Raw genomic sequence first — 27,204 nt, 5'->3', positions numbered from 1 at the left:
AATGAATATGCATAACATGCCCTGATATAGAGAGGCTTGAAATATGAGTGGGCACAATGGGAAGGCACAGAGAAAAATTTATATTTCAATATTTGACATTCCGTATAAGGTAAAAGACCATATCAGGGGTGCGAAAAGTATTTTTTACATGGACTGGAATTGTTAAGATGTAGGCACCCAGTATGTTTCGCAACTAAAAACACAAAAATCACTTAAATTATTATTTTTTTTTATAATTTTTACTTTCACAAAATGGTGTGAATGTTGTAGAAAATGAATCTGTAGATCAATGTAGATTAGAGACATTTAAGAGTCTCGTATGTTTTCTTATTGACAGAGAGGTGCAAAGTTTGTTGATATTTCTTGGATTGAATCTCTTTGTCAGGGTTCAGTTTTGATTTGGGTTTTTATTTACTATTTTTCAGTTCTTCCTCCTGTCTGGGTTTAGTTAGGTTCAGGCTTTTGTTATGGTTAGTTCTGTTTCCTCCTACCACTCCCACTCAGCCTTCCCTTCACGCTGTAGTTAGTCACACCTGCCAGCCACTAATTAGCCAGACTCGCTTCACCTGCTAGCCTCCCTACTTAAGCCTCACTCTGCTGTCACTTATTTGCCGAGTTGGTGGAGTGAGACATCCTGTCGAGTCTGGGAGGAGAGCTGGACGTGGCAGTTGACAGGAAGGAAGCAGCTACGCGGTTGAGAATTTAACACAACAAACAAAGAAGGCGGTAGGAGCTGAGTTGGTGGATCACATAAGCTGTACATTGACTGTAGTAGCATGGCTTCTGCATCCGGAGGAAATAGTGGAAATGAAATGGAGTGGATGATATCGAGGTCAGCAAAAATGAAAAGAGCAATTAGAAAGAGACATGAAAGGGCAAGAAGTTGGTCGGAGGAAAGTGAGCCAGGAGCGGAAGGCTTTAAAAGGACAAAAATAAATCAAAGAGTGAGTTCACGGGAACAAGATAACAGTAATACAGAAGTGGAATACAAAGTTGTGGTGGAATTTCAGCAAGAAAGGGGTTATATTCATCCGATAAAGATAACCAAAGCAATAGAGGTTGAGATAGGGAAAATCAAAACGGCTAGAATCATGAACAACAGAAAAGTGATAATTCAAGCTATCAGTGAGGCACAACAACAGAAGATAATTAAAATGAAAACTCTGATGGGAGAAAGAATTAAATCATATATACCAGGTTATATGGCAAGGTTGAGAGGAGTAATTTTAGGAGTTCCACTTGAAATGACAATGGAGGAGGTGAAGAATGAAATAAAAGGAGGGAAAATAACAAATGCCACCAGGATTAAAAGTAGAAGAGAAGGGGAACTCAAAGACACTATGGCTGTGATATTGCAGTTTGAAAATAACATGCCAGAAAATATACAGCTAGGATTCATGAACTATAAAGTTAGAGAGTACATCCCGAAACCGCTCAGATGTTTTACCTGTCAAAGAATGGGACATATTGCAAAAGAATGTAAGGGAAAAATTAGATGTGCAAGATGTGGAGGTCCACATGAATTTGGAAAGTGTGACAAAGACGCTAAAATCAAATGCTGTAACTGTGGTGGTGATCACAGTGCAGCCTATGGTGGATGTATAGTTCAAAGGGAAGCTAGAGAAGCCCAGAAAATCAAGATAACAGAAAGAGTTTCTTACGCAGAAGCAATAAAAAGAGTAAAGAAAGATAGTACAAGAGGAATGAGGCTGGGAGAAACAGATCAAAGTTACGCTTATCGGAACACAAATCAACGACTGAATGATCAGAGACAAATATTACAGTTTTTCTCAAATGCTAAAACACATTTCACAAACGTTTCGTCCATGTTCTCCAATGTCTAAACACAACACTATTTTCTAAAGCTACATAAACACAACCACACCTTCTCCCTTCAAAACTAAAACTTTCACACCCAAAGAGCAGCTCGAAGCTTTCAAAAATGTAAACACTATACACATCATTACACACTACAGCAAAACAATTGAAAACACAATGCTCAATTTGTGAGAAGGTTCTTTGTTTCTTTACTGCCAATGCATATTTTAGAAACTTTACAATTCTGGATCTTCTTAGAGTTCTGCAGAGGATTGGGCATTTAGATTTGTGAGTTTCATATGAAGGGTATAAAGCTATAGTAAATTCTGTACACTACTGTAACACAACTCACTGCAAAAGCAGAATCTATTGCACACAACAGTACTCTTGAAAACATGATCAGGGTGTGAAGCTTTTTTTTTATTCATTTTACAGTATTTACACCACAATCACTGTGCGGCATCATGTCTGAGTTGAGTTATTCTAATGTGGGGACCTCATTCCCTCCTGTCTCTCTTGGACCGTGAGCAGTTTCCGAAACTCAAGCCCATCACCTTTCCTGCTCAGTGCAGACAGCCAATAACATTACATACAGCTGCCAAGCGCTGTGTGGTTTGAAAAAGTGTGTGTGTGTGTGTGTGTGTGTGTCTCTTACTAACAGGATTCAGCTTTACTTCACCTAGAAATAAATTACTTGTTTGTAGCCAACATATTACTTCCTGGAAGGGCTGCTTTAACAGATAGTTGGGTTTGCATTTTAGTCCCTTTTAATTGGGCACAGTTGTTTACACTCTAGGGGCTTGTTTTGACAATTCTTGCCATAATTTATGTCCACACATTGACATTTTCTCCTCCCCACATCCACTTTCTAATCATAGCCAATCCATTTCACACCCCTGTACCTAAACCATTGTTTATCACTTTATTTTACTTGGCAGCCATGAATGTTCAAATCTAAATTGCAAATCAAGCAATATATTTTTCCTCCGAAAACTTACATTGCCTCCGATTTCCACTGATATTGCTAGTGAACTGCTTTTGGTTCGTTGTTGTTCTGAAAGCTTTTTGCCAGATGAAGAGGGTCAAAAATGTTGACAGCAACGCTTGAAGGACTAGGAAGCATCTGTTTTTTACTGACCAATGGATTTTAGCTAGTGGTCTTCATCAGGACAGAAAAGTGTCGGTCAGCACTTGAAGTTTCCTGGTTCTTTAAGCCTTGCTGGAGCCTTATTTTTTCCCGGTTGTCACAGTGGGTACATACGTCTATAAGGCAGGTATCAATTGATACATTTTGGTAAGTAAAACGTTATGTACAAAGCACCTTTCAAGACAAAGATAAAGTGATTCACAAACAAATGTTAAAAAGACACAAGAAAAAGAATGAACAAAAGCAACTTTTATTCATTGAGTTTTATGACCTCAGAGACCAAGTAATTGAGTTCCAGGGTCTTGGAGCCACAGAAGAGAAAGCTCTGTCTCATTTAGTTTTCAATTTGTAAGAGCAGGTTTTAATCTCAAGACCTCAGCCCAGGATGGGGTGTAAGGATGTAAAAATTCAGAGACGTAGACTGGTGTCTGTCCATGCAGAGAACTCCAAGTCAAAACTAGTATCTTGAAATGCACTTAATAATAATCTGAGAGCCGATGAAGTTGCATCAGCAGTGGAGTCACAGGACAAAATTTGACTATCTAGTCAGGAACCTAGCTTCAGCATTTTGTACAGACTGCAACAGATCTAGGGAGGTTTTGGACAGATATGTGTAAATGGGCACTAATCCAGATGAGAAAAAAACAAAAGCACAAGCTTAAATGTCCATTTTTAGGACAATAGGGCTAACTTGGGAAATAGCCATGTTTCCATCATCATTTTTATGAGCATTTTGTAATATCGCTTTAGAAAAGGTTAATGGAAATGGCAAAATTCAAAATAACTTCCTCAGTATTGCAAAAAAAAAAAAAAAATACTAATTTGAGGCTGTCAGGGTTCTGTTGTGTTCTGCCTGGTTGCTTCCACAGGCTGAGGGGGCGTGTCCCACCACACCTGCGGCTCATCAGAGGCAGCTTCTTCTGGGTACTTAAGCAGCGCGCAGACAGATGGAAGATGCCAGAACCTTAAACCAGTCGTGGTACGACGTGGCCTCTGACCAAACCTTGGAAACCTGCTAGTAAGTCTTTCGTTTCTCAGTTTTGGACTAATTTTTATCTCCTGTTTTTGTCAGTTTTTGTGTGCATGGAAGCACTTACCTGTCCTGACATCCCGAGAAAGATTTCAAACCAGTGGAATCAATTGCTCAGATCCTGCTCTGGCGGTCCCCCTCATACTCCCTTGGCGTTACCAAGACGGGCGTGAGGTCCCCTTCCCGGATTCCACTGGTACTCCAAAGACTCCTGTACTCTGGTCAATCTCTTTGTCATTCACGCCTGAGGTTTGCTTCGGGTCTCTCACCAGCTACATCAGCCGCCCTCCAGCCACTACCACCAACTAGTGTAGGCGTACTATTCGGCATATTTCTGGTTCTTGGTTTGTGTTATGATATATTTTTCTGGGATGAACCCGGACACAGCACGCACACACAGTCAGTTCTTATGAGTGAGTTTTTATTGAATAGTGTGGAAGATGGATGATGAGACCAGAGTCTTACAACGGACGGAGGTGAAGGGTGTAGAAGCTGGCTGGCAGGAGGAGTGTGGAGAGACTGACCGGGAGGAACTCTGGAGCCGAACACTGGAGAGCAGGACCTCTGAGCAGAGCCGTGGAGCGCAGAGCATCAGAGCCGAGCAGAGCATCAGAGCCGAGCAGAGCATCAGAGCCGAGCAGTGGCGAGCAGAACGTCAGAGCCGAGCAGTGGCGAGCAGAACGTCAGAGCCGAGCAGAGGCGAGCAGAGCATCAGAGCCGAGCAGTGGCGAGCAGAGCATCAGAGCCGAGCAGAGCATCAGAGCCGAGCAGAGCATCAGAGCCGAGCAGTGGCGAGCAGAACGTCAGAGCCGAGCAGAGGCGAGCAGAGCATCAGAGCCGAGCAGTGGCGAGCAGAGCATCAGAGCCGAGCAGAGGCGAGCAGAACGTCGGAGCCGAGCAGTGGCGAGCAGAACCTCAGAGCCGAGTAGTGGAGCACAGGACGTCCGAGCCGTGCAGTGGAGGGCTGAACGTCCGAGCCGAGCGGTAGAGGTCTGAACGTCTGAGCCGAACGGTGGAGGTCTGAACGTCTGAGCTGAATACTGGAGAAAACAAAAACTGTCGGAAAGTCTTTGGGCTGACTGAAACAAGACCAGGTGAAAGGAGTCTTCAGGCTGACGGGTACAAACGGAGCTGACAAGAAAAACTGGCAGGGACTGAGCGGGAGTGAACGCTATGGACCGGCGACGGGAACAGAAAGAGGTGAGTCTGATAAAGCGGTGGGAACAGGTGGAAGCAGTTGTGGGTTAATTGCAGCCTGCCAGGTGAAACTGATCAGGCTGCGCAGGAACAAGAGAGAGGGAGAGAGGCTCAGCATGCAGCCAATAAGCTGCATCCTGACAGTTTGAATTAATTTTTCTCCTCTCTCCCTTGCAGTCAACCCTGCCCCGACGTTCAGACCTCGTTCCGGCGACTAGTTGTCGTGGTTTTTTTTTGTTTCTGCACTTTTCTTAATAAACACCCAAAAAGACTGTGCTCTGGTCTGCATGTGGGCTAAGCATCTCAAAAAAATGACAGAAGAGGCTTTTGGATTTTGCAAAAAAAGTGTTAATATCCAAGAAGGGAGATGGAAATGCGTTTGCAGAATATGTCATTTCCGACTAGCATTTCTTTCTCACTGGCCGTAGGTAACTCCTCCAATGCTAGTTCCTGAAAGCCCCTCTGTTTATTTAGAAGTGCAGTCTATTGCTAGTTTACATTATCTACTTTCTGTTTATTATGGCCATGCTGAAGCTCGACTTCTGATGGAATTACACTTTTCATAGCCTTGTAAATTCGCTCAGATATTTGATGGAAACAGCTCTAACTCAAATTTTCATGTTTTGCAACATATTAAAGTTTGCTCAAAATTTGCATGACAATTGGATGGAAACATGTCTTATGTTTCACAAATAGTAGAAAAAACAACGAACCAGAGATTTGACATATTTTTCAAACGTATTGGCCGAATCACAGATAATCCTAACAGCAGATTGAGTGAAACATCCAAGAGGCCCAATGATTCAATTGAATTTATATAGCCCCTATTTACAACACGTCATCTCAAGGCGCATTACAAATTGGTCAAAAAGTTTCCTATCTAAGGTAACCCAGCAGATTGCATCAAGTCTTGACTCCTCCTGAAAGCGCATAGGGCCACAGTGGACAGTCGTCTTCATTGTTGATGGCTTTGCAGCAATTATTTATTTATGATTTGATTTTTCTCGTGCAAAGATGATTACTTTCAGACAAAAAATACACAACTCAGGAGAAAGTGAACCAGGGCAGTTGTTCACCTTTTGTTAACATTTACTCTCCAGTTAATGCATACAAAGTTTTTTAAATCGATTTGTTTTTTTGCAAACATAACATGTTTGTTTTTAACTGAACAAACATTTCTTAATGTGTTATCTGGAAATAAAATGTTTATGTACAGTGCACTACTGCCATGGTTTGCTGTTTTGTGTGCAGAAGGAACAAATTAAACAGCTTCCCCAGCACACATCATCAAATAAACCCCTTTGAGATTCAAGTGATAAATTGCAGGTCAAACATCTAAAGCGCTTCACTTGAATTTCACTGGAAAATCATCCTTTTTTATTTTATTTTTTTTATGTTAATTGCTGGCAGGTCGATCCTCAGGTTTTGGTTTGGTGCCTGTCAGGAACCGTATATACAAGCAGCTCCTTCACTCATCCAGCACATCCAGAGAGGTACCTGAGGCTGTAGTCTGACACAGAAGTATAGGAAAAAAGGTGTTTCTGCAGTGGCGTTGGTAAACAGCTTTACATTCAACTTCTATGAATTTATCAAACTGTTTTTCTTTATTGAAGGTGATTTTTGTCTTCAATATGCATTATGAAGGTTCTGACTGGGCTGTTGTTTCTTTGGGTCTTGTTGGCTCTGAATCAAGCTGCTGGGGAGTTTTTACGACTCCTGGTGGGTTCAGTCTGTTAAAGAGACTATTCCTGACAATGGTTCCTTTATTTCTACGGACAGACTTGTTTAATGTAATTACATATATAACTTGAAAATTTCAGAAGAAATTTAAGAAGGCGCCCGCCATCTGTATGTGCTGAAAAGGAAAATTTAAGCTCTTCAGAAAGAATGCTGCTCATTTCAAATACGTTTGTTCCCTTAAAAATCATCCTTGGTTGTAGGCTTTTATTGCTTGGGGATTTTAAATCAAATGCTTTTAGAGGTTCTCCAGACAAAAAGACCTACGTTTTGATGTATAATTTGTGTACATAGAGTGAAAATTGAGCGAGTAGGCTGAAGTTGTTATGTGTTTTTTGCATAATTTTTTCTTTGGGGTTGTTGCCGGTCTGATGTGATTTACGAAAAATGTATAAATCCCACACCAATGAGGGTTACATTTCCTGAATCCAGCAAATTTTTGTTCCAACCGTAACTGGAAATGGTGTCAAGTACAAAAAGCACACTTCGCGGCGTCGAGACACACGTTTCGATATTTAGTTTGTGGGGGTAGACCCTACGGTTCGGGCTGTATTAACGGTGACGGAAGATTAAAATGGAATAATAATAATATAGAAACCCCTTGTTGGGTGCATAGTAGTAGGCCTCCGCCATGCATTTTCAATGCATAGGCGGGCGCCTAATAATGAATAACAAAAAGCTGGGTCCAACTCAACTGAGGTCAACAAAACACTAACTGAGATAAACTCAACCCATATATGTGGTAGAGTATAACAAAAGAACAAAATAAAAATTTTGTAAAAGTAACATCAAAATAAGTAAAGCAGACAAAACATAAACTTAGCACAAATTAATAAATAAATGTTAAAGTGATGTTGTGTGATCAGCCATTGAGGATAAAATCAGACTGTAAGTTTAAAGCCACTGAAAAGTGAGACTTTCACAGGCTGCCCATCACAGCAGGGGATCTGATTCATCTTCAGTTATTTTTTACATGTGCAAAGATGATAACTTTCAGTTAAAAAAATACACAAAATGACTAATTCAGAAAAAGTGAACCACTTTGTGTTAACATTAACTTTCCAGTTAACACATACAAGAGGTTTTTTTGCTGGATTAAAATGATTTTTTTCTTGCAAGCATTACATTGTTTGTTTCTAACCCAACAGATTTCGCATTTTATGTGTTAGCTGGAAATTAAATGTTTATTTAACGTTCACTTTTCTGAGAGCAGAAAAAAAAATTAAACACCCTCCACAACACACAAATAAACCCCTTTGAGATTCAAGTCATAAATTACCGGTGAAACATCTAAAGTGCTTCACTTGAATTTCACTAGAAACATTTTTGTATGTTTTTTTTGTTTGTTTTACTAGAAGGTCTGCCCCCAATGCTTGGTTTACCTGTCAAGAACGGTATATAAGAGCAGCTCTTTGTCTCGTCCAGCATATCAAGACAGGAAAGCTGAGGCTGTAGTCTGATGCTGAAGTAAAGGAAAGAAGGTATTTCTGCTGTGGAGTAGGTAAACAGCTTTACATCTAACTTCTATGACTTCTTTATTAAACTGAGAATGTTTGTCTTTATTGAAGGTGATTATCGTCTTCCATCTGCATCATGAAGGTTCTGACTGGACTGTTTGTTTGTGCCTTGTTGGCTCTGAATCAAGCTGCTGGTGAGTTTCTCTGGCTCCCTCTGGAGCCAGAGAAACAGAGAAACGTGTCTCATTGACCTGGAATGAGACACGTTTTTTTAGTAGCTAACCTTAAAATCTGATATTTGCTAAACTGAGCTCTTTTTCATACAGCTGAATCTGGAGACTGGACAGATCCAGAAGGAAAGTGACCCTTCCGCCTCATTTTAGGACTGATTTATCATGATCGGCTCTGCTAAACAAATAATTTTAACATGTTTTTCCACTTTTCCAGATGTGGGAAATAAACTTGCAGCTGAGGAGACTGCTACAGATGGTGAGATTATGTTTTTATATTAGTTTGCTCTTATGGAAGAAAGGTCACAGAGGCTGCAGCAACACAAAGCAAGACACTCTTCTTAGACTAACATAAATCCTTTTCAATATCAACAACTAATGCACAGTGGAAGTTACATGTTTGGCCTACAGGTTGTGTTTAGTTTATTATATTTAATGTTTCTTAGTATGGGGTAAGGATTTGTTACTAGACTTATATGCAGGAGTTTTTATCAAGAAGCATCACACCATGATGATCAAGGAGCTCTCAGAACAAGTCAGGGACAAAGTTGTTGAGAAATACAAGTCAGGGTGAGGTTTTATAAAAATTTCTAAAACTTTGATGTTCCCCCAGAGCACAGTCAGATCAATCGTCTTCATCTGGAAGGTTCACGGTGCCACAACCAAGGTGCCAAGGGAGGCCTGCCACGTAAGACAGGAATTAATAATTAAAAAAGGCAGCACAGAGACCAAAGGTGACCTTGAAGGAGGTGCAGAGCTCCACATTAGAGACTGGAATATCAGCCCATAGGACCACAAAGAAGCAAAACCTATTACTTAGTGTTTAAAAGTAGGTGCAGTTTGGGTTTGCCAAAAGGTACATTAGACACTCTCCAAATGTATGGAGGAAGGTGCTTTGGTCAGATGAGAGTAAAACTGAACTTTCCAGCCACCAAAGAAAACCCTGTGTCTAATGTACGTATGTCAGACCCAACATACCCTATCATCCCAAGAACACCATTTTTCCAGTGAAACATGGTGGTGGCAGCATTATGCTGTGGGGATGGTTTTCAGCAGCAAGGACTGGAAAAATTATCCAAGTTAAGGAAAATATAGCTGGTGCTAAATACAGGGATATCCTGGAGCAGAACCGAATTCATGGTTAGACCTGAGGATCTCTGAGGAACACATATTTACCAGGGTAGCCAATGATTGCGCCCAGGTATTAGTAATCTTTATTGGAATTTGATGCTGTTGACAAAGATTTTACGTGAGACTGCATCTGTCTGCAGCAACACACCTGCTCAGGGGTTCTTGTCCTGTTGGTTGGTGGAAGTTCAACAATCGCTGCTTCAGCTTCATTGCAAACCCCATGACTTGGGCGAGAGCTCAGGTGAACCAAGTCTTTGCATTTCCTTAAAGCATTTCCTTATAACAGTCATTTTTATGACCGTAGTTTTGCTATTGAGTTGACCGATGAACTCTCTGTTTGTCTCGACTGCAGAGAAACTGTGGGTTTATGCAGGCAACTCTAGCATCTGTCCATGACGATCAAGAGTATAATCACATTCAGAGGGTGATTGCAGCTTCAGCTCCTGACTCACCTCTCACATGGATTGGAGGCTCTGATGCACAGGAGGTATTTTCATGCAGTATAAAAGGATTGTCAGATATTTTGTGAAATGTATATTCAGAGATTTAATCCAATAAACTCTGTGTTCTAGGAAAGGATTTGGCTGTGGAGTGATGGACGGCCCTTCCACTACTCAAACTGGTGTCCTGGAGAGCCGGATAATCTTAGAGGCCAGCACTGTATACAAATTAACTTTGGAGGTGAATAAGACAATCTTACACCTGGGTTTGTAATCTAGTAGACTGTATAAAAATGGCAATTTAATTCCAGCTACAGCAGTAAAAGCAGAATTTGATAGGCTGTGTGGAGAGTTTCCCTTTTTCGGTTTGTAGGACAATTCAGTGATCTCTGTTTTTGCTTCTTGCAGCATCAAAGTGCTGGGATGATCTGCAGTGCAAGAAGCTTCTTCCTTCTATCTGTGCCAAAAATGTCTGAGGCCTCACTCAGAGATGTGATGTCAGAAATGCAGCAAGCAGGAGTGGATGTTTGGTCAAAAAAATATAACCAAAAAATACTCAGAGTTTATCATAGACATTTGTTAAACTAAACAGTATTATTTTAATAATTATTATATTAGAATTATTATTATATCACATAGCTTTCACCTAAAAGGCATATGGGTTTCTCCCATGCTTTGTTTTTTACTCAATATTATCCAAGACAATTTCCTTTGCTCTGCTTCAAAGTTTTACCGCTTAACCTGCAGCCTCTATAATATTAAAATACTAACTTAACATGTGCATATCTTACCCCTCTTTGATCAACATAGGCTAATTGAAAAAAAGAGTATTTTGTTTTATTCCAAGAAAATACAATTTTTAATAAAGATATAAAATAGAACAAACATTGTGGTCTTTTGTAAACCTGTAACAACACTGATGCAGTGAAGTATTGGTCTCACTCTGGCTCAGTGGATGGAGTAATCTTGCAATTTCAGCTTCCTGATGTGCCCCTGGGCAAGGCACATAACTTCAAGTTGCCTATATATCAGCATATATATGTATAAATATCTGCTACTTAATGTCAAATAAAAATACAACAGTGCAAATTTCTGTTTTGTGAACTGTTGTTTAAGTTGTTGCTATTGATGATCAAGCATGTTAGCCTGTTATTATTTTATTATACTTTTTTTGCAATGCACAATATATGGGGGTTCAAACTGATTGAGAAGTTGTAGACATCTATTTTACATAAATAAAACTTAATTAATTTTGTATTTTATCATTCCTGTCAAAACATATACACAATATTTGCAGCTAATAATGAAAAATTCACTTTTAAGCTATTTAAACTACTTTTAGACCTATTTGTTGACTCCAGTATGAAAGTGACAGGAATGTTCCTAACAGATCAAAAGTTTAGGATACTGTTAATGCATCAGTTTGATACAGATAAATTTAAACAGTGATTGCTGCAGTGATGTAGCCCACAGTAGTGAGTTTCAAATACATCCGGCACAGTTATAGCCAAAGACGGACATAGATTGTATTCTGTGACGAGTATAAAACAAGAATGTACGGAGATAACTTTCTGTACCTGCATCCATGACAGCTCGATCATAAAATTATTCAAGTTAATGTTGGGTAAAAATTAATAGTCTATCTAACTGGGATCCTAAACATTTGAAGGTGTAATGATGGTCTGACAACTCTGAGTTTGTTAACCCAGAGAAGAGGAAAACACAAGTTTTTCATTTCAAGCGTACAGCTGCATGTCTTAATTGTGATTTCCTTTATAGCCTCAAAAATGCGGTCAACAAATTTCTCTCAAATGCAAATATGTTCCCCCACTTCTCTAGAAAGGTTAACATCGATCAATAGTCTTGTGATGGAGTGTACAATGTTAGACAAATGTTTAATCTCATCATAAATTAGGGTTGTATGTACCATAACATTGTTTAGGGAGTTAAAGCTGCAATAAGCATAATGTAATTATTTTAATTAAATTCAATTCAATTCAATTTTATTTATATAGCGCCAATTCATGAAACATGTCATCTCAAGGCACTTTACAAAGTCAAGTTCAATCATATTTTACAGATTGGGTCAGATTATACAGATTGGTCAAAAGAAAATTCCTATATAAGAGAACCAGTTGATTGGATCAAAATCTTGACAAGTAGCATTCTCTCCTGAAGCAGCGTAGAGCCACAGGGAGAGTTGTCTGCATTGTCCATGGCTTTGCTGCAATCCCTCATACTGAGCAAGCATGAAGCGACAGTGGAGAGGAAAACTCCCCATTAACGGGAAGGAAAAACCTCCAGCAGAACCGCGCTCAGTATGAACGGTCATCTGCCTCAACCGACTGGGGGTTAGAGAAGACAGAGCAGAGACACAACAAGAGAGACAAACAAGCACAGAAGCACACATTGATCCAGGAATCTGTTCTATATTAGATGGTAATAACGGGTGATCTGTCTTCTCTGGATGATGTCTCAGCACAGAACACCAGACCAGATGTACCTACTATGAAGAAGAAAAAAAAGAGAGAGAACAAAAAGTTAAAAGCAGAAATGATGACAAGCAATGCATAACTGAAGAACAGTAGAACTCAATAGAGTGAGAAAAATAGACCCTGATGTCCTCCAGTAGTCTACTGGGAGTTGGTTCCACAGGAGGGGAGCCTGATAGCTAAAGGATCTGCCTCCCATCCTACTTTTAGAGACTCTAGGAACCACCAACAGACCTGCAGTCTGAGAGCGAAGTGCTCTGTTAGGAACATACGGGGTAATCAGAGCTCTGATATATGATGGAGCTTGATTATTTATTTTTTTTCTTCCTTGATGCCATTGCTAAATCATATGTATTATTATTTAAGCTGACATGTGTAAAGTGATACCTGAAAACAGAAAGTGAAAGAAAATTAATAAATAAATAAATTACAGGCTTTCTGTATATAGGTGAACACTTAATACCTGGAACCCTGCACCTGTGGGAGATTGTGAGAGTGCACTAGTTTAGGTGAGAATTACCCATAAGGAAATAGCTCAATAGTGGTTGTGGAGAACCAAAGGCCCGCCTTCCCCGAATACAGAGGCAGGGGTCAGGGGACCCATAACCCCGGACTCCCAAAGGGGCCCCCAAATCTGGGCGCCCAAGAGGGGTCAACACAGGAAATCTGCAACCCCCCCAAGGAAAGAGGAGAGACGACCCAGAGGAAATCCCCCAGCCACCGCAATGCCGACGCCCCCAAGAGCCGTGGGGACGAGGCCGTGGGCTCCGCCTGCGCCGTCTGGGTTCCTGCGCCGTCTGGGTTCCTGCGCTGTATGGGTTCCTGCGTTGGATGGGTTCCAGCGCTCTTAAAGGTCCCTGCGTTCTTAAAGGTCCCTGCGCTTTCAAGGTCCCTACGCTTTACTTCTCCTGTTTTCTTTTTTTTGTTTTTTTCCCTGTTTAGGTTAGTCTAGTTCCTTCTAGCCTTCAGTAGTTTTATTTTGTTCTGACTTCCCCTAGTGTCTCTGTTCTGTTCACCTAGCCCTCTTAGTTCTTGTTGTTTTCATGTTTAGGCGCCGCCAGAGCCCTCCGGCGTTCCTAAGTCCTTAAGTACGCCCGTTCCTTCCCTTTGGCATTAGATACGCCCGTTCCTTCCCATTGGCGTTAAGTACGCCCGTTCCTTCCCTTTGGCATTAAGTATGCCCGTTCCTTCCCTTTGGCGTTAAGTGCGCCCGTTCCTTCCCTCTGGCGTTTCCGTACGCCCGTCCTTCCCTCTGGCGTTTCCGTACACCCGTCCTTCCCTCTGGCGTTTCCGTACGCCCGTTCCTTCCCTCTGGCGTTTCCGTACGCCCGTTCTTCCCCCCTGGCGTTGGTGCACGCCTGTCTTGTCTCCCTGGTGTTTCCATTCACCTGTTCCCCAGAGTTCTCTGGACTTTCGGTTCCCCAGAGTTTTCTAGCCTCTTTGGTTCCTCCGTGCTTTTGACCCCTGGTTTCCCTGTGTTTTCTAGCTCCTTTGGTTCCCTGTGTTCTCTAGCCCCTTTGGTTCCCTGTGTTCTCTAGCCCCTTTGGTTCCCTAGTGTTCTCTAGCCCCTTTGGTTCCCTGTGTTCTCTAGCCTTTGGTCCTCCGTGTTCTTGACCTTTTGGTTTCCCGTTTTCTCTAGTTTCGTTGGTTCCCCAGTGTTTCTCCTAGGCTTTTGGTTCCCCTGTGTTCTGTTTTTTGTTTGATCTCAAGTCCACGGCTCAGATGTTCTGGTCTCAAGTCCACGGCTCAGATGTTCTGGTCTCAAGTCCACGGCTCAGACGTTCTGGTCTCAAGTCCATGGCTCAGACGTTCTGGTCTCAAGTCCACGGCTCAGACGTTCTGGTCTCAAGTCCATGGCTCAGATGTTCTGGTCTCAAGTCCTCAGCTCAGATGTTCCGTCCTGGTCGCTAGTCTTCGGCTCCAGAGTTCCTCCCGGTCAGTCTCTCCACACGCTTCCTGTCGGCCAGCTTCTGCACCCTACATCTCCGTCTGTTGAAAGACTCTGGGTTCATCATCATCCATCTTCCACACTATTCAATAAACTCATTCCTAAGAACTAGCTCTGTGTGTGCGTGCTGTGTCCGGGTTCATCCTAGAAAAATATCATGACACGATCTTCCTGTGTTCTTACCAAGAACAGACTTAACGAGAACGTGAGAACTCGTGTTCTCGTGAATTGAGAAACGGACTATTTTTTTCCTCCAAAACCTTACATTGCCTCCCATTTCCACTGATATTGCTAGTGAACAGCATTTTGGCCGTTGATTGTTCTGAAAGTTTTTTGCCAGTTCCCAAAGTAGATGAAGAAGGTCAAAAATGGTGACAGCAATGCTTGAAGAACCAGGAAGCATCTGTTCTTTACTGACCAATGGATTTTAGCTAGTGGTCTTCATCAGGACAGAAAAGTTTTGGTCAGCACATGAAGTTTCCTGGTACTTTGAGTCTTGCCGGAACCTTCATTTTACCAGATCTTTGACCCCTGAACCAACAAATATATCTTTATTTGATACTATGCTGGTAGATAATATTCCTCAAACAAATGTCCTTTTGGTAGACTGGATTATAAAAAAATTCCCGCTTGTCAAAGTGGGTACATAATTCTACAAGGCAGGTATGAATTGATACATTTTGGTAAACTTTATGTATAAAGCCCCTTTCAAGATAAAGATAACAAAGTGCTTTACAAATAAATGGTAAAAAAAAAAACACAATTAAAAGAATAAACAAAAGCAACTTTAAAAAGCTACATTTTTAGCTGGCCTTTACAGGAAACCACTGAGTTTGAAGCCCTCGGAGACCAACTAAGGGAATTCGTAGACTGGTGTCTGTCCATGCAGAGAACTCGAAGTCAAAACTAGGATCTTGAAATTCACTTAATAATAAACCGAAAACCGATGAAGTTGCGTCAGCAGTGGAGTCACATGACAAAATTTGAAGATCTTGTCGGGAGCCTAGCTTCAGCATTTTGTACAGACTGCAACAGATCTAGGGAGGTTTTGGTGAGACATGTGTAAATGGACAATAACCCAGATGAGACACAACAAAAGCACAAGCTTAAATGTCCATTCTAGGAAAATAGGGCTAACTTGGGAAATAAGATAAGATAGGCTTTATTGATATCACATAGGAGAAATTCACGTGTCACATCGGCTCAGTAATCAGAAGAAGGTGCCAAAAGTAGGACAAGGTGCATCAGGTATATACAGTGTGTCAAATAGCCATGTATCCATCACCGTTTTTATGAGCATTTTGTAATACCGCATTAGAAAAACGCTAATGGAAATGGCCAAATTTTAAATAACTTCCTCAATTTTGCAAAAAAATAAATAAATAAATTACTCATTTGAGGTGGCTTTTGGATTTTGCAAAAAAAGTGTTAATATCCAAGAAGGAGGATGGAAACGCATTTGCACAATATGTCATTTCAGACTTGCATTTCTTTCTCACAGTCTCAAGGCCGTAGGTAAATCCTCTATTGCTATATCATGAAAGCCCCTCTGTTTATTTAGAAGTGCAGTCCATCATTGGTTTGCGTTATCTACTTTCTGTTTATTATGGCCATACTGAAGCTCAACTTCTCATGGAATTACACTTTTCATAGCCTTGTACATTTGCTCAGATAGTTAATGGATACAGCTCTAATTCAAAATTTCATGTTTTGCAACATTTTAAAGTTTGCTTAAAATTTGCATGACAATTGTCCCAACAGCAGATTGAGTGAAATAGCAAAGAGGCCCAATGATTCAATTGAATTTATATAGCTCCTATTCACAACACGTCATCTCAAGGCACTTTACAAAGTCAAATTCAAATCCCTTGGCTTTTTGGTGAGAAAGTTTCCTCTCTGAGGAAACCCAGCAGGTTGCATCAAGTCTCTCCAAGCAGCATTCAATCCTCCTGAAAGAGCGTAGAGCCACAGTGGACAGTCGTCTGCATTGTTGATGGCTTTGCAGCAATCCCTCATACTGAGCATGCAGTATGGTTCAGGATCTGATTTATCAATTTATTTATTTTTTATTTATGATTTGTTTTTTCTCGTGCAAAGATGATTACTTTCAAATTAAAAATACACAACTCAGAAAAAGTTGACCAGGGCAGTTGTTCGCCTTTTGTTAACATTTACCCTCCAGTTAATTGCAAACATGACATATTTATGTTTTTAACTGAACAAACCTTTCTTAATGTGTTAACTGGAAATACAATGTTTATGTACAGTCCACTACTGCCATGGTTTGCTGTTTTGAGTGCAGAAGGAACAAAATAAACAGCTTCCCCAGCACATATCATCAAATAAACCGCTTTGAGGTTCAAGTCATAAATTACAGGTCAAACATCTAAAGCGCTTCACTTGAATTTCGCTGGAAAATCATCCTTGTTTTTTTATGTAGGTTACTGGCAGGTATGTCCTCAGTTCTTGGTTTGGTGCCTGTCAGGAACTGCATATACAAGCAGCTCTTTCACTCATCCAACACATCCAGAGAGGAAACCTGAGGCAGTAGTCTGAGCAAAAGTAACACATCAAAAAAGTAAAGCAAAGAAAAGATTAACTTAGCTCAAATTAATAAGTAAATGTTAAAGTGATGTTGTATGATCAGCCATGGAGGATAAAGTCAGACTGTAAGTTTAAAGCCACTGTAATGTGAGACTTTGACAGGCTGCCCATCACAGAGGGGGATCTGATTTGTCTTCAGTTATTTTTTTCACATGCAAAGATGATAACTTTCCGATAAAAAATACACAAAATGATTAATTCAGAAAAAGTGAATGACCTTGTGTTAACATTTACTTTCTAGTTAACACATACAAGAGTTTTTTGCAAGATAAAAATGTAATTTTTTTTCTTGCAACCATTACATTGTTTGTTGATACTCCAACAGATTTCACATTTAATGTGTTAGCTGGAAATTAAATGTTTGTTTAATGTTCACTTTTCTGAGAACAGAAAAAAAATGATTAAACACCCTCCACAACACACAAATAAAACCCTTTGAGATTCAAGTCATAAATTATAGGTGAAACATCTAAAGTGCTTCACTTGAATTTCACTAGAAATGCAACATTTTTTGTATGTTTGTTTTTGTTTGTTTTACTAGAAGGTCTGCCCCCAATGCCTGGTTTACCTGTCAAGAACGGTATATAACAGCAGCTCTTTGACTCGTCCAGCATATCGAGACAGGAAAGCTGAGGCTGTAGTCTGACGCTGAAGTAAAGGAAAGAAGGTATTTCTGCTGTGGAGTAGGTAAACAGCTTTACATCTAACTTCTATAACTTCTTTATTAAACTGAGAATGTTTGTCTTTATTGAAGGTGATTATCGTCTTCCATCTGCATCATGAAGGTTCTGACTGGACTGTTTGTTTGTGCCTTGTTGACTCTGAATCAAGCTGCTGGTGAGTTTCTCTGGCTCCCTCTGGGTTCAGTCTGTTAGAGAGACTATTCCTGACAATGGTTCTTTATTTCAACAGACTCATCTAATCTAACCACATATATTATGATAAAAAATAAGTCACAGTTGTATCCATCCAGAACCCAACATTAGTTTTTAAATGTTGTGTATTTCTAAAGATGTTCAATCATTGCATGTCTCTTCCTCAGATGTCATAGAGGTACCTGAGATTGATGAAACTTTTTATAAAGGTAAGTTAATGTTTCTTCGTGTTTGTTAATTAGTAGCTAACCTTAAAACTCTGATATTTGCTAAGCTGAGCTCTTTTTCATGCAGTTGAAGCTGGAAACTGGACAGATCCAGAAGGTCAGTCATCCTTCCACCTCATTTTAGAACTGATTCATCATGATCTGCTCTGCTAAACAAATTATTTTAACATGTTTTTCCACTTTTCCAGATGTGGGATTCAAACTTGCAGCTGAGGAGACTGCTGCAGATGGTGAGGTTATGTTTCTATATTAGTTTGCTCTTATTCAATAACTACCATCTGCATCAGTCATATACAGGGCCTAAGAAAAGTATTAACATCCCTTGGCTTGTTTCCTAGTTTGTTTCAATCCAGCCTGTAAATTAGTTGCTTTTTATATTGTTATACTTTATGTGATTGATCTGCACAAAATAGTTACTGAAATTAGGAAAATATGTATTAAAAAAGAATTTTAAAAATGAATATTGTCCACCCACTTTCCTATACAGCCTCTGAAAGGTTTTGGTGCAACCAATTACCTTTAAATGTTGCATAAATAAGTAGTGATATGAAGTCCACCTGAGTGAATCTAAGTGTCACCAGTGTCTTTTTGAAGGAACCTTTTCTGAAAAGTCACAGAGGCTGCAGCAACACTAAGCAAGATGCTCTTCTTAGACCAACATAAATCCTTTTCAACATCAACAACTAATGCACAGTGGAAGTTACACGTTTGGCCTACAGGTTGTGTTTAGTTTATTATATTAGTATGGGGTAAGTATTTGTTACTAGACTTATATGCAGGAGTTTTTATCAAGAAGCATCACACCATGATGATCAAGGAGCTCTCAGAACAAGTCAGGGACAAAGTTGTTGAGAAGTACAAGTCAAGGTGAGGTTTTATAAAAATTTCTGAATCTTTGATGTTCCCCCAGAGCACAGTCAGATCCATCGTCTTCATCTGGAAGGTTCACGGTACCACAACCAAGGTGCCAAGAGAGGCCTGCCCACCAGGACTCAGAGATCAGGTAAGACAGGAATTAATAATTAAAAAAGGCAGCACAGAGACCAAAGGTGACCTTGAAGGAGATGCAGAGCTCCATATTAGAGACTGGAGTATCTGCCCATAGGACCACAAAGAGCTGGGCTTTATGAAAGGGTGGCAAGAAGAAAAACTATTACTTAGACTTAGACAACTTTATTTGTCATTCTGTATGCACAGAGTGCGTACAGAATGAAATTTCATTTCACATACAGCTTGAAAAGTTACAGTAGATAGCAGTGAATTACAGGATAAGGTGCAGCAGTGATTTCCTAGTAAACAATTGAGATGTAAACAATGTAAACAGTGCAGGCGAAATCGACAGTGGTAACTGAGAGTTCGGCAGTCTGATGCCATATGTGCAAATGTGCAAGTATGCAATGTGCAAATGTGCAAATATAAGAATGTGGTTCAGAGTCCATTTTGTGGCTTCAGCAGTTCAACAGTCTGATGGCAACAGGGAAAAAGCTTTTGCAGAACCTGGTGGACCTGCAGCAGATGCTGCGGAACCTTTTCCCAGAGGGCAGCAGGGAGAACAGTCCATGGTGGGGGTGTGAGGGGTCCCTGATGATGTTACGGGCTGGGGAAACAGCGCTGAGATGAGATGTCCTTGATGGAGGGGAGAGGAGCCCCGATGATCCCTTCTGCTGTCCTCACCACTCTCGTCACGTTCTTCCAGTCGGAGGCATTGCAGTCTCCACACGACACGGAGATACAGCTGGTAAGAACGCTCTCTATGGTGCTTCTGTAGAAGGTCGTGAGGATGGGCGGGGGCAGGTGGGCTCTCCTCATCCTCCGCAGAAAGTGCAGTCGCTTCTGTGCCCTCTTCACCAGTGACGTGGTGTTCACAGTCCAGGTGAGGTTGTCCGTGATGTGCACCCCCAGGAACTTGGTGCTGCTGACCACCTCCACAGCTGAGCTGTTGATGAGCAGTGGGGCGTGGTGAGGCCGGTTCTTCCTGAAGTCGACGATGATCTCCTTTGTCTTCTCCACGTTCAGGATCAGGCTGTTGTCTCTGCACCAGCCCACTAGCTGCTTCACTTCCTCTCTGTAGTCCTGGTCCTTGTCGTCTCTGATCAGGCCCACCACCGTTGTGTCGTCTGCAAACTTCATGATGTGATTGGTGGTGAACCTGGGGACGCAGTCATGAGTCATCAGGGTGAACAGCAGGGGGCTCAGGACGCAGCCCTGAGGGGAGCCCGTGCTGAGGGTGATGACATCAGAGGTGTTCTGTCCGACCCGGACGGACTGAGGTCTGTTGGTGAGGAAGTCCAGCAGCCAGTTGCGAAGAGGTGTGCTGAAGCCCAGATGTTCGTGTTTTCCTACCAGGTGCTGTGGGATGATGGTGTTGAACGCTGAACTGAAGTCCAGGAACAGCATGCGCACGTGCGTGTTCTTCTCCTTCAGGTGTTCCAGGCTCAGGTGAAGAGCAGAGGAGATGGCGTCCTCAGTGGAGCGGTCCCGTGGGTAGGCAAACTGGAACGGGTCGAGTGTTGGGGGGAGACTGGAGACGATGTGTTCCTTTACCAACCTTTCAAAGCACTTCATCATGTTGGGAGTCAGGCCGATAGTCGTTGAAACAGGTGACTTGAGGTTTCTTTGGCACCGGAAAGAACTAGTTCAGTTTGGGTTTGCCAAAAGGTACATTGGTGCTAAATACAGGGATATTCTGGAGCAGAACTGAATTCATGGTTAGACCTGAGGATCTCTGAGGAACACATATTTACCAGGGTAGCCAATAATTGCGCCCAGGTATTAGTAATCTTTATTGGAATTTGATGCTGTTGACAAAGATTTTACGTGAGACCTCATCTGTCTGCAGCAACACACCTGCTCAAGGGTTCTTGTCCTGTTGGTTGGTGGAAGTTCAACAATCGCTGCTTCATTTTCATTCCAAACCGCATGACTTGGGCAAGAGCTCAGGTGATCTAAGTCTTTGTATTTCCTTAAAGCATTTCCTTATAACAGTCATTTCTATGACCATAGTTTTGCTACTGATTTGACCGATGAGCTCTCTGTTTGTCTCGACTGCAGAGAAACTGTGGGTTTATGCAGGCAACTCTAGCATCTGTCCATGACGATCAAGAGTATTATCACATTCAGAGGGTGATTGCAGCTTCAGCTCCTGACTCACCGCTCACATGGATTGGAGGCTCTGATGCACAGGAGGTATTTTCATGCAGTATAAAAGGATTGTCAGATATTTTGTAAAATGTATATTCAGACATTTAATCCAATAAACTCTGTCTTCTAGGAAAGGATTTGGCTGTGGAGTGATGGACGGCCCTTCCACTACTCAAACTGGTGTCCTGGAGAGCCGAATAATCTTAAAAGCCAGCACTGTATGCAGATGAATGCTGAAGGTGAATAAGGCAATCTTACACCCGAGTTTGTAATCTAGTAGATTGTATAAAAACGGCAATTTATTTCCAGCTACAGCAGTAAAAGCAAATTTTGATAGGCTGTGTGGAGAGTTTCCCTTTTTCGGTTTGCAGGACAATTCATTGATCTCTGTTTTTGCTTCTTGCAGCATCAAAGTGCTGGGATGATATGCAGTGCAAGAAGCTTCTTCCTTCTGTCTGTGCCAAAAATGCCTGAGGCCTCACTCAGAGATGTGATGTCAGAAATGCCGCAAACAAGGGTGGATGTTTGGTTAAAAAAAATAACAAAAAAATTCTCAGAGTTTATATAGACATTTGTTAAACTAAACAGTATTATTTTGATAATTAGTTGAAAAATACTTCACAACCAATTATATCACATAGCTTTCACCTAAAATGCATATGGGTTTCTCCCACGCTTTGTTTTTTACTCAATATTATCCAAGACAATTTCCTTTTCTCTGCTTCAAAGTTTTACCGCTTAACCTGCAGCCTCTATAATATAAAAATACTAACTTAACACATGCATATATTAGCCCTCTTTGATCAACATAATTGAAAAAAAGAGAAAAATCCAGACCTGGCAGTATTTAGTTTTATTCTAAGAAAATACCATTTTTAATAAAGATATAAAATTGAACAAACATTGTGGTCTTTTGTAAACCTGTAACAACACTGATGCAGTGAAGTATTGGTCTCACTCTGGCTCAGTGGATGGAGTAATCTTGCAATTTCAGCTTCCTGATGTGCCCCTGGGCAAGGCACATAACTTCAAGTTGCCTATATATCAGCATATATATGTATAAATATCTGCTACTTAATATGCAATAAAAATACAACAGTGCAAATTACTCTGTTTTGTGAACTGTTGTTTAAGTTGTTAAATTGTACTTTTTTGCCATGCACAATATATGTGGGCTGAAACTGAGAAGTTGTAGACATATATTTTACATTAATAAAACGTGATTAATTTTGTATTTTATCATTCCTGTCAAAACATATACACAATGTTTGCAGCAACTCAGTTTGTTAACCCAGAGAAGAGGAAAACACAGCTTTTTAATTTCTAGCGCACAGCTGCACGCTTAATTGTGATTTCCTTTATAGCCTCAAAAATGCGGTCTACAAATTTCTCTCAAGTGCAAAAATGTTCCCCTATTTCTCTAGAAAGGTTAACATTGATCAATAGTCTTGTGGAGAACATGGTAGAGGTTGGAGAGTATGATGTTAGACAAATGTTTAATCTCATCATAAGTTAGGGTTGTATAAACATCTAAAAGCTGCTCTGATCTCTTTGTGTGTTCTGCATGTGGGTCAAACATCTTAAGAAAGACATGACACTAGGGGATGTTTTTTTTTAAAGATGAGAAAAAACAAACCTCATCCTTCTTTTTCTCCACCTATTCCTCCTCCTCCACCTGTTTCCACTGGTCAGTTGGACACGGTTGATCTTTGTCCTAAATCGTCATGTCAAAAGATTTTATTTCACAGCCTCACAAATAAAGACATCCTATGTCTGTGGGTATCTAGCCATACCTCCTGCTTGTATCTTTCTTTTAGTTCAGCCAGCTGAGTCTTCAGCTGCTGGTTCTTGTCTTGGAGAAACTCAGAATAAATCTTGGTGTATTGCAACTAAAGAAACAAAATCAGCTTCATAGACCATGAATGAATTACAGTGTATATACAAATATGAGCATGTTGTGTTACCTCATTTTGGAGCTCCCGGATATTTGATATCTTGCGCTCCATTTTAAACTGCGTTTCCTTCAGCTCCTCAATGGCCAGAGATCCTCCGGACGGCTGGTAGGAAGAGGAATTCACATTGAAGCAGGATCTCAGCATGAGAATTAATGTCCTATCCTCTCATGTGAGTTTTCTCCCTGCACTTTCACATTAACTGAGGAACATCCATCCATCCATCCATCCGTCCATCCATCCATCCATTTTCCTACACGATTATCCCTGTTGGGGTTTCAAGGGGTACTAGTGTCTATCTCCAGCTTTCCTGGGGAACACTTTAATATGTATAAACCTGTATAAGTTGTAGTGCTTTTCTTATTATTTCTATTAGGATGGAGTATACAACACTTTACCTGGACTTACAAGATAAAAGCATTGCTTAACTGAATAGACAAGAAACACATTGACTGGACTTTTCCAGTTCTTATAATATCATGCAGGGATTTTGTTAATTGTGATCAAATTTAATTGTTAGTTTGAAGTGGCACCAATAAATTCTGGACCTCAACTGCTCATAAAATAGGAATGTTAATATAGGTTCTGGTTCAGTTTCATGTCACATATAACTCATATATTTACACATTACTGCCTTCAGCATGTGTAATTCTGTTGGAGTTCTCCCCCAACAGAATATACTTTGCTTTGTCCTTACATGTGCGATCTGGTCTCTCTCCTGAATAAATAGGAAATTAAAGCAGTAATTGCTACCACTAAACATTCTCCCTCATCGTTTTACCCCTCCATAGATTTTGCTACATGCTCAAAGCCTAACTGTTTAGCTGGGTCTCTACCTTCGATGAAGCCACTAGGCCTGACATGAGTTCTCTTTCTTTTCTGACCCAATATTTCTGTTTTCTTTGCTTGAGAGGTCCTTGGAAAAAGCAGCAGGTCACAAGGATGTGGAAGCATGCTTTTGTTATTCCGATCCCCAAATCGTCTGAGCTCACGGAATGGTTTTAGACCTGTAGTTCTACTATTGATAATTATGAAAATCTTTGAAAAACTAGTTTGTTCGGAAATTCTGAAAAATACAGAGACTGCAATCGACCAATTGCAGTTTGCCTACAGGATGAAACTGGGAGTGGAGGTTGCCACACTCTTTCACCTTGAACGTTGTCTACCCTATTCCAGTTCATTAGGGAGTTTCTCATACGAAGGAGTCTGTTGGAGGTCTCTTCTTGTCTAGGGAGAGGCTTTTTCTTTCACCCACAGTATTCTAAGTATGAGGGGTTGCTGCTAACTCAATAACTTATTATCAGCCAGGTCTATAGATTTTAGATTTTAAATTAAACTGTAGCTTTGAGCAGGAAGTAGTCCTGTTTCCACATTTGAAGACAGATTTCTATCATGTTGGTATGGAGGCAATTTTAACATTTTCTCTTGTGTCATGGTTTGGAAACCTGTCCCTGAGAGAAAGGAGCTCACTTAACCAGATCGTTAAACGTTCTGTCCGGCTCGTTGTGTCCACGGTCGCTGTACTCCTGGCAGATATAGCGACTGGCCAACTCCATCTTTACAGACGTCTCCCATCCCCTGGCAAGTGATTCCAGATGCTACCATCTGGACGGAGATCAGAAATCCTGAGAGTTACGGCCACTCACTATAGGAACAGCATTGCTCCTGCTGCTGTTTCTCTTTTAAATAAGTCTTGATGCACTTCACTTACTTTTGTGGTCTTAATCTACTTATTTTACTTTTTATATACTTATTTATTCACTATTTCTTTACTCTCCTCTTTATCATGCTTTTGGGTCTTAGCGTGTTCTTAACATGTTTCATATTGGAATCCTAGAAACATCCAATTGTTTATTACATTTTTTATTCATTTTATTTTTTGGTATTGTAGTTTCTCTAACCATGTTCAGTGAGCTGCTGGGAGTACATGTCAACATCTTGGTCTGTGCTGTTTTAATCCGTTTTCTGTATGTGTCCTCTGCTTTTAATGACTGCATAACGTTTGAGATGCCCTCTTCAGACTGCAAAACAAATCTACCTTCAGGCATAAATAAAGTCCTCTTGAATCTTGACTGCCCTATCTCATTCAAAAGGCTGCTCATAGTGAGCAGGGGTCTGTTGGAGGTCTCTTCTTGTATAATAGGGAGGGGTTCCTTTTAACCAAAGCATGCTCAGTATGTTCCGGGCACGTCCCACCGGGAGGAGGCCCAGGGGAAGACCCAGGACACGCTGGAGGGACTATGTCTTTCGGCTGAGAATGCAACAGCGGCTAGAAGGGAGGGGGAGAGAGAGGGAGGGCAGACGTGCGGGGGAGGGGGAGCGGCAGGGTGAGCTACGGTGCGCAAGAAGGTCAAGAAGAGCGGCTTTGCATAATGGGATGAAATGCTAAACTGACGCAGGCCAGTGGGGTGGCCAGTGGGGTGGCCAGGATATCGCCAGGGGTGGCCGTGGCCACCACCTGGTGACGCCCCTGGCTACGTGTAATTAACTCGCCTCCCTGGCTGTGTTCAGGTGGGGCTGAATCGCTGCCAACAATTAAGTCAACTTCATCTCCTGGACAGTTTTTGTCACTTGGCTTTTCCTTGCTCTCTTTTTTTCCTTTTCTTTTTACTTTGCCACTCCACTTTTATGCTTATATGAAGCGCTCATGTTAGCTTAGTAGTTAAATATGCTCCACTTACTGTACAATCTGTTGCCAAGTAACCGAAGATATCGTTGGTGGACGTTTGGTGATGATGAGTTTTACCCAAAATGCACTTGGAGAATTATCGCCAATCCACTTGAAAATTTGCACCATAAAGTTATATATATATATATATATATATATATATATATATATATATATATATATATATATAAAATAAAGCCAGTCATGCAAACAATTTAATTCAATATTTTACACCTATCACATCACTTAAATCAGGCAGTCTTTTACAGTTTGTGGAAACCATGACTGAGTCCTTACTGTGTAGCAGCTATAAACTATTCTCTGCCACAGAGAAATGTTAGATAGATAGATAGATAGATTAGACAGATTAACTTTATTGTCCCAAAGGAAATTTGATTTGGGTTACAGACTCTGGCTGCTACATAGTCCAAACTATGTGTCACACTGCATTCACACATAACACTACTATAAAAATTCCATTATAAGACAATAAGTAGATACATAAAGGAGCATGTTACATTACATTCACAATAAAAATTTGAAGAAGAAAAAAAAAAAAAAAAAAAAAAAAAAAAATATATATATATATATATATATATATATATATATATATATATATATATATATATATATATATATATATATATATATATATATAATAATGATGATGATGATAATAAATAAATAAACATGTATAAAAACCGTTCTTAAAAAAAAATCTGTTTTGAGAGATACTGAAAAATAAATAAATAAATAAATAAAATAAAAGAGCATGTGTCAGTTTAAATGTTGAATACTGTTGCTTATTCCACAATTTACTGCTTAATGCTATTTGTTGCTTTAATGGAAAGCGGAACAAATGAGTTCTTATAGCGGTTTAATCTACAGGCAGGGACTCTAAGACGTCGACCTGATGGAAGGAACTGATATTCTGAATAAAGAATATGAGTGGGGTCTGACATGATTTTCTGGGCCTGTCTGGTTATTGTATCATTGAAGATGGTCTGAAGTGAGGGGTGTTGCTTGACTCCCATCAACTTCATTGCTCTTTGGGTCAGACAAAGAGCAATGAAGTTAAACTGATATAAACTGATATAGTAGTATAGTTAT

At 40.5% G+C, this 27,204-nt stretch overlaps 2 protein-coding genes and 1 long non-coding RNA gene across 4 annotated transcripts; all 3 read left to right on the top strand.

Annotated features, from left to right (window-relative positions):
* Positions 1-628: 628 nt before the first annotated feature.
* On the top strand, positions 629-4,317 carry LOC118558710. The gene is made up of 3 exons (XR_004928441.1): positions 629-726; positions 3,835-3,944; positions 4,038-4,317. It is a non-coding gene; the product is annotated as an uncharacterized LOC118558710 (long non-coding RNA).
* Positions 4,318-8,294: 3,977 nt separating this feature from the next.
* On the top strand, positions 8,295-23,246 carry LOC110367562 (type-2 ice-structuring protein). 2 transcript variants are annotated; one of them, XM_036129246.1, is made up of 10 exons: positions 8,295-8,410; positions 8,498-8,580; positions 18,274-18,315; positions 18,401-18,430; positions 18,522-18,563; positions 19,244-19,336; positions 21,173-21,273; positions 21,385-21,519; positions 21,605-21,713; positions 21,881-23,246. In XM_036129246.1, the coding sequence occupies exons 2-10, from the start codon at positions 8,523-8,525 to the stop codon at positions 21,946-21,948; spliced, it is 678 nt and encodes a 225-aa protein (XP_035985139.1). In that variant the 5' UTR covers positions 8,295-8,410; positions 8,498-8,522; the 3' UTR covers positions 21,949-23,246. The 2 variants fall into 2 exon arrangements, with proteins under 2 accessions (XP_035985139.1, XP_021169370.2); XM_021313695.2 differs by lacking the exons at positions 8,295-8,410; positions 8,498-8,580 and adding exons at positions 17,828-17,898; positions 17,986-18,068.
* Positions 8,727-11,468, top strand: LOC118558704 (ladderlectin-like). The gene is made up of 6 exons (XM_036129250.1): positions 8,727-8,875; positions 9,230-9,304; positions 9,888-9,988; positions 10,100-10,234; positions 10,320-10,428; positions 10,596-11,468. Exons 1-6 carry the CDS (start codon positions 8,782-8,784, stop codon positions 10,661-10,663), a joined length of 582 nt encoding a protein of 193 aa, XP_035985143.1. The 5' UTR covers positions 8,727-8,781; the 3' UTR covers positions 10,664-11,468.
* Positions 23,247-27,204: the final 3,958 nt, after the last annotated feature.

Source organism: Fundulus heteroclitus, unplaced genomic scaffold (genome assembly GCF_011125445.2).
Source record: "Fundulus heteroclitus isolate FHET01 unplaced genomic scaffold, MU-UCD_Fhet_4.1 scaffold_149, whole genome shotgun sequence".
Lineage (NCBI taxonomy): Eukaryota > Metazoa > Chordata > Actinopteri > Cyprinodontiformes > Fundulidae > Fundulus > Fundulus heteroclitus.
The sequence above is the reverse complement of the archived record's forward strand: the minus strand, read 5'-3'. Positions and strand labels throughout refer to the sequence as shown.